General features: G+C 39.6%; 1 protein-coding gene across 1 annotated transcript in view; it reads right to left on the bottom strand.

Moving 5' to 3' along the window:
- Nucleotides 1-7495, bottom strand: part of TSHR (thyroid stimulating hormone receptor) — a 214473-nt gene that overhangs the window by 4484 nt on the left and 202494 nt on the right. Inside the window, exons 8-9 of the mRNA XM_007951972.2 lie at nt 4505-4529; nt 3349-3361 (exon numbers count right to left, since the gene is read on the bottom strand). Coding sequence (XP_007950163.1) covers nt 3349-3361; nt 4505-4529 — 38 coding nt within the window. The remainder of the gene's footprint in view (nt 1-3348; nt 3362-4504; nt 4530-7495) is intronic.

Genomic DNA, 7495 nt, shown 5'->3' with positions numbered 1-7495 from the left:
TTTTTTTTTTTTTTTTTTTTTTGAACTTGCACTGCATGATGGATCGAATAAGACCATAGATATTTAACCTAACATTTCTCTTGTTTTATATTTTATCAATTAAAATATTTACTAAATATTACTTAGACAAGGCAATTACATTTTCTTTTATATCTCATTAGTCTTATTAGCAAGTAAATTCCATTGTTTATCTACCCTTCCTCCCCATCATTGCAATTAGACTTGGCTAAGATTTACAGTCTCAGGGTTCATGGCTGCTAGAGCTTGCAACTCAACATGAGGCACCTGTGCGCAACCCTTCTCACAGCACAACTGTGACTGTTGTGGGTGAGTGTGCTGGGCTTGCTGTTTTTAGGGTATTTAATAGAATAATCCTATAATTCAGCATTCCCCACATTCGCCTTGTGGTAAGAATTACCACAGGTCCTTGCTAGCATATGATCCCCAGGCAATTTTTAGTATTAAGCGTATTTGGGAAACTGGCATAAACGAACAGCTTTGCAGTTAGTAAGTGGGTTGAGGAATTTTCAGAGCTGGACTTCAGACTTCAGCACAGTTAAAGTAAATGAAGATGGATTTTGCCCCTCCCAGCAATCTGTTCTTCTGATGCACCTCTTTCCCTTTTGGCCATATTATTTTCAAGACAGGACTTCACACTGGTTTGAATCAGTTCAGTCATGGCTGACGATAGTGAAGTCAGAACAGACCTGACTTTGTAAAATGTGGATGTACAGGAATAAGAAGCAGAACAGGAAAAATGCTGAAGTGCTGGAATGGGAGACTTAGAAGACGTGCAGTGAGCCCTTTCAAGAGCCTGACACAGTAGACTGGATTAGTGCCAGGGCTATTTGCCTATTCAAAGCTGTGCTTGTCCTCTGTCTTTGAACAGGGCAGCAGTGTTTCTGACTCTGCTGGACTAGAGATTTGGTTGCTATGCAATGTGCATGCTGCCCTTGTTTTCTAAGAGGGAGATTATGTTTTATAGCAGGGTGTCAACCTGTAATTTTTCTATTCCAGTTGCTGTTCCAGTACGTCCCCACTTTACAAAGTCAAGTCCATTCCAGTTTCACTTCCTAAGCCATGACTGAACTGGGCAGAATTGGTTGAAAGCCCTGTTTCAAGGTATGTCCATCTTTCTGCCTCCATTATTCTGAGAGCAACATTATGTCTCCTTCTCTAGTGATATTTTCACGTTAGCTAAACAAGAAAGCATCTCTTGGCTCATCTGACCTGCTTTGCTCTCTGGTAGAGTGTGCTCACTGGAAGAGTTATCCTGCCAAGGAATGTGGTTGCAATTTAATAGATGTTTCTTGAAAAAATAGTAACTGTTCTATTTCTATTGCTGCATAACACAACATCCCAAAGCTAGATGGCATAAACAGCAATCTTTTAATTCTGAACATAACTTTTGTGGGTCAGGAACTCGAGAAGAGCATGGGGGTTGTGATGCATTGTCCCTGCTCTGTGATGTCTGTGGCTCAGCTGGGAAGACTTGAAAGTTGTAGTGACTCCATGGCTAGAGGCAGCAATTATCTGGAGTTTCCTTCACTCACACATAAAGCGCCAGGGCTGAGATGACTCAAAGACTGAGCTCAGCTGGGACAATTGATGTAACCTCTTCATGTGGCTTGGGATTCTCTCATCATGGAACCCAGTTTCTGATAAAGGAATGTCCTGAGAAAAGAGCAAGTGTCCTAAGAGAACAAGGTAGAATCTGCATGGCCTTTTTTTAACCTAGATTCAGAAGTCCCATAGAGTCCCTGGGTGGTGTCAGCAGTTTATGACTGGCTTGTTGTTGTTGTTGTTATGTGCTGCTACTTACCTAAAATTTTGCAGTTTGAACCCACCTAGTAGCAGCACAAAAGAAAAGTCCTGGTGATGTCCTTCTGTGAAGATTACAGCCAAGAAAACCCAATGGAACAGTTCTACTGAGGCAAGTAGGTCATGGAAACTGACAACTCGCTACTCTGCAAATCAATGTTTCTGGTCCAGGGACCACCCTGAACCAGCATCAGAATCCCATGCCATACAGATTCCTAAGGTACACATCAAACCACACCAAAAATGAGGTGCCATTGAGGTGACTCCAATTCACAGAGAGTCCATGTGGCCATACTGGAACTGTCCACCAAAGACTTTTCCATCTCTGATTTTTCAGAAGCAGATGACCAGGCCTTTCTACTGAGACACCTCTAGATGGACTCAAACCACCAAACTTTCAGTTAGCAGTGAGCTTGTTCGCTGGTTGCACCACTAAGGACCTCAAATCATTTCCCAGACCTACTGAATTAAAATCTCTGATAGCGACAGGCTGGTACGAGTACAATGACAGATACATAGGCCAATGGAACAGAATTGAGACTCTAGAAGTAAATCCACCCACCTATGGGTAGTTGATCTTTGGCAAAGGGTCCAAACTCATTTAAATGGAGAAGAGATAGTTTCTTCATTAAATGGAGCTGGCAAAACTGGATAGCTATTGGCAGAAAAATAAAACAGGACCCATATCTCATACCATATAGCAAAGTGAACTCAGGCGGGATCAAAGACCTGAAAGTAAAATCTAAAACCATAAAGACCATCACAGAAAAAATAGGAACAAACTTAGAGGCCTTAATTCAGGGGATAAATAGACTATCAAATATAACTAAAAATGCACAAACACCAGAGAACAAAATAGATGACTGGGGGCTCCTGAAAATTAGACACTTTTGCACATCAAAAAATTTCACCAAAAGTGTAAAAAGAAAATGCACAGAACAGGAAAAAAAATTTGGCAACAACATATCGGACAAGGGGATAATCTCTAAAATTTATGGAAAGAATCAACAATTTAACAACAAAAAGACAAATAATTTGATTAAAAATGGGCAGAGATGAACAGACACTTCACCACAGAAGACATTCCTGTAGCTAACAAACACATGAAGAAATGTTCACAATCACTAACCATTACAGAGAGAGAAGTAAAACAAACAGTGAGATACCATCTCACCCCAGCGCTAATAGCAAAGTTCAAAAGGTTAGAAAATAACAAATGCTGGTGAGGGTGCTGGTGGCATGTAAAATGGTGTAACCACTTGGAAAATAGTATGGTGTTTCCTCAAAAAGCTGGAAATAGAAACACCATATGATCCAGTAATATCACTATTAAGCATATATACTAGGGAAGAAAAACATGTGACCTGAACAGATACATACACATGTTCATTGCAGCACTATTCACAGCAGCAAAAAGATGGAAACAACCTAAATGTCCATCAGTGAAGGAATGGACCAACAAACTATGATACATACACGCAACGGAATACTATACAATGTTAAGGAGCAATGATGAATCTGCAAAACATCTCGTAACATGGATAAACTTAGAGGCCATTATGCTGAGTGAAATTAGTCAATCATAAAAGGACAAATATTGCATGAGACCACTATTATAAAAAGTCAAGAAAAGAATTTCACACACAAAAAAGAAATACTCTTTGATGGTTACCAGGGGTAGAGAAGGGAGCATAAACCACTAACTAGAGGGTAGACATATGCTGACTTGGGTGAAGGGAAAGGTAAAAAAGAGAGATTATTTATATGAAAAGCTAGCAGCAATATAAAATATGATTAGCTTAGTTTAATAATGAGCTGCATCTTCGAATGTTTTAGAAAGAATTTACACACACACCCCCCACAGATAACAAAAAAGAAAAAAAAAAACCAAAAAACTCTGATAGTGGGACCCAGGAATATGCATTATTTAAGAAGCTCTCCAGGTGATTCAGAAGCTCATCTTAATTCTCAGAGCATTTTTATAAAGTAAGAAAATAGTGAAATAAAGACAAAGAGATAAGTCATAATGAATCCAAAGAGACTCTGCAAACCCTGGGTAGCACTTTCTCCCTTTAGGTCTGATGTGCTCAGGTTTTCTCTATACCTATCTTCAGACCTCATGTATCTTTGAGCACAGATCCAGGTGCAGAAACCCTCAAGAGACTCATTAGGAATCGGGGAGAGAGGAATTGGTTTCATGGTTTGTCTGAGGGCCTGCAAAGAGCATATCCCAGGTGGCCTCTAATTGGGACCCAGTAGGGCTGAATTGGGAAGGTGCTTGGGCAGGCAGGTATATAGTATGTGTTTGAAATATGTATAAACTTTATAATAGAAACATCTGTAACATAGTAGGTGCTTGGCATGTAGTGGATGCTCAAAGAAGTTTAACTTCCTCCTTGCTACAATTTGGAATTTATCTGACTTTAAACAGAAAACAATGAACATGAGATATAGAGCTATAAGCCAGATCTTGACCTGTATATCCAGCTACTTATTTGACATCTCTACTTGGATGCTTTACAGGCATGTCCAACTTAACAGGTACACCCAAAACTGAATTTGTGATCTCCCATTCCAACCTGATCACCTCTATTTCTACCCGTCAGACTAACTGGCACTTCCATCCACTCAGTTGCTCAAATTAGAAACCCGGGAGTCACTGTAACATGTTGAGCCTCCTTACCACCATTGCTCCACCAATATTTGATCTAGCAAGAGACCTGTGGATTTTTAACTCAGAAAGAATCTCGAACCCATGTATTTTCATCTCTAATGTAAACCTTTTCATTCAAGCTCATTCAAGTAACATCATCTCTTACTTCGATAGCGTTTTCTTCTTTATTCTAATTAGCACAGGGAACTGTGCTAGATCCTAGAACAAATATTTGTTGAATGCTGAACCAGACGATACATCTCCCAACTCTGTAGTTGTTGGAGAAAGAGCCACAGTTCTGAAGAAACCATGAAATCCAACCAGGTCATTATAAGTTATTAGAAGCTGTGTCTTCTCCCATTCACCTAAACTTTCATTTGACTACTGTGAATCCAGGATGTTCTTTTCTAAAGCAATACCTTCAAAATATAATAATAATTATTTTTTGAAATTCTCAGTGAAAAGAATATGGAGAGTTGTAGTCAGTGGTTAAAAGATCTGAATTCATTTGTTCTGCCATATACGTGGAAACTTACAAGTTGGAAGGGCCTCCCTCTCTCTGGTTGACCCTGGCATTCTCCTCAAAGAGCACTGAAGTGGTGGGCACTGAACTCCATGAGAATTTGTCTCTAGCAAGTATTTACTCACAAAGTAAAACACAGCTGAGCTGAGTCCTGGCAGACAGTTTTCAGTCTAATTGTCTAGGTCATGGGAACCATCTCACGTTAAATGTCTAATAAAAGCAAAAGGACATATATTTGGAGAAAGTGAGTCCTGCAGGGCAAGAACATCACTAACTTCTAATGATGCTAGAAGAAAAGAACCCACTAATATTTGAAGTTGGAGGCAGAACAAATTGCTTCTTGGAAGCAATTATGAACTCTAGCATTTCCAAACATTGGAACAATTTTTATTTTTGTGAGATATTTTGAAATGGATGATGATAATTTAAGATTAACTTTTGATAAATCCAATTGCAAATTAAATAAGCACTAATTGGCTTGCCAATGCTCCAATAGCAGTTGAAAATCTCTTTTCTTTTTGCTTCTAATAAATGTGGGTTTTTCTAAGTTCAATATACAGAAGCTGCACCATTATAAATGTGCAGTCAAGTTTGTAAATTGGTAGATGAGATGCATCTAAGAGTAGAAAGAATATTTGTTTACTGTGCTTAAAAGGCAATTTAATTAATACTGAATTAAAAAGAACTTAAGGGCTTAAAAGCTTTAAGTTCAAGAGAGGAAGCTTGTCTAATAAATTGTTTTCAAGAATTAAAAATATGATATTCATTCATTCAATAAATATTTTTTGATTGCCTAGTGTGTTGTATAGTTCTAGATGCTAGGGCTAGAGCAGTACACTAAATAGGCAGAAATTTCTGTTCTCCTGATGTTTGCATTCTAGTGTAGAGAGAGAAACAATAAAAAAATAACTAAAATATATTGTGTGTTAGTACTGTGGAGAAAAAAGCAGAGAAGCGGGAAAAGAAGAACCCAGAAAGTAGTGAAGTCACAATTAGAGATTGGAGGACCTCACAGAGGAGATAGCTGAGGAATGATCTGAAGGAGGTGAGGGAAAGAGCCATTAGATATCTAGGGCAAGAGCATCCCAGTCAGAGGAACCAACCAGGTTAGGCAGGAAGCACCTGGTGTGTTTGAGAAGCAAGGAAGCCACTGAAACTGGAGCTGACAGAGTAAGAGAGCAGGAGGACAAGTGGGAGATGTCAGAGATGTGATCAGGAGCCAGATCGTGTGTGGCCTTGTTGGCCATAGAGAGGATTTTGTCTTTCATCAAAGAGAGGTCAAAAGTCTTCAGAGCAATTATTTAATCTGATTTATACTTTACAAAGATCAGTTTGGCTGCTGTTTTGAAAGTAGACCAAAGGAAGCAAAAGGAGACCAGAAATAGTCCAGGAAAAGAGGATGGAGATAATGGCTTGGACCAAAGTGGTAGCAGTGGAGATACTGAGGATGTTTGTAATTAGGATAAAAGTAGCATCCATGGGACTTTCTGATGGGTTGGATACAGGGTGTGAGAGAAAAAGGAGTCAAGAATAGTTCTAAGAATTCTGGCCTGCCACTAGAAGAATGGACTTGCCATTTCCTGAAATGAGGAAGACTACAGTTGAAGCAGGTTTAGAGGGGATGATCAAGGGTTCAGTATTTGACATATTGAATCTGAGATATCTATTAACCACCCAAAGGAGCTCTGGTGACATAGTGCCTAAGGCCTTTGACTGTTAACCAGAAGGTTGGTGGTTCAAACCCACCAGCCACTCTTCAGAAGGAAGACTGGGCAATCAATCTACTTCTATAAAGATTTACTGCCTCAGAAACCCAAAGGGGGTCACTATAAGTCAGAATCGACTCAATGGCAGTGAGTGTTTTTTTTAAATTAGGCATCCTAATATATGTGTGTGTGTGTGTGTGTGTGTGTGTGTAGGAGCTCTGGTGGTGCAGTGCCTAAGGCCTTTGCCTGCTAACTAGAAGACTGGCAGTTCAAACCCACCAGCCACTCTGCAGAAGGAAGATGGTGCAATCTATTTCTGTAATGGTTTATCTCCTCAGAAACCCAATGGGGGTCGCTATGAGTAGGAATTAACTCAATGGCAGTGAGTTTGGTTTGGGTTTTGGTTATTAGGCATCCAAGTGGAGATGTCAAGTACACAGTTGTTTGCAAGTCTGACATTTGGGAGAGTTCTCTGGAACGGAGACATATATCTGGGTATCACTGGAATTATTTAAAGTCATATGAGTGAATGAGATCACCAAGGAAAAGAATGAAAATGGAGATAAAGAGAAGGCCAAAGATGGAGCCCCAGGGCACTCCAACATTAAGATCCAGGAGGAAAAGAAAAAATTGAAAGGAGACTTGGAAAGAGTAGTCAGTAGGGTGGATGTCAACCAATAAAAAGGAGTGCCTTGGAAGCCACAGAAGGAATGTACTTCCTGGAAGGAGTCAATATCTGGGTCAAATAGAAAGTGCTAATTAGCTATTTGGGAGCTCTGGTAGCATAGTGGC

The sequence above is a fragment of the Orycteropus afer genome, unplaced genomic scaffold (assembly GCF_000298275.1).
Source record: "Orycteropus afer afer isolate SDZICR_OR568_19922 unplaced genomic scaffold, OryAfe1.0 scaffold00322, whole genome shotgun sequence".
In the NCBI taxonomy this organism is placed as follows: Eukaryota; Metazoa; Chordata; class Mammalia; order Tubulidentata; family Orycteropodidae; genus Orycteropus; species Orycteropus afer.
Note: the sequence above shows the minus strand (reverse complement) of the source record. Positions and strands in the feature narration are given on the sequence as shown.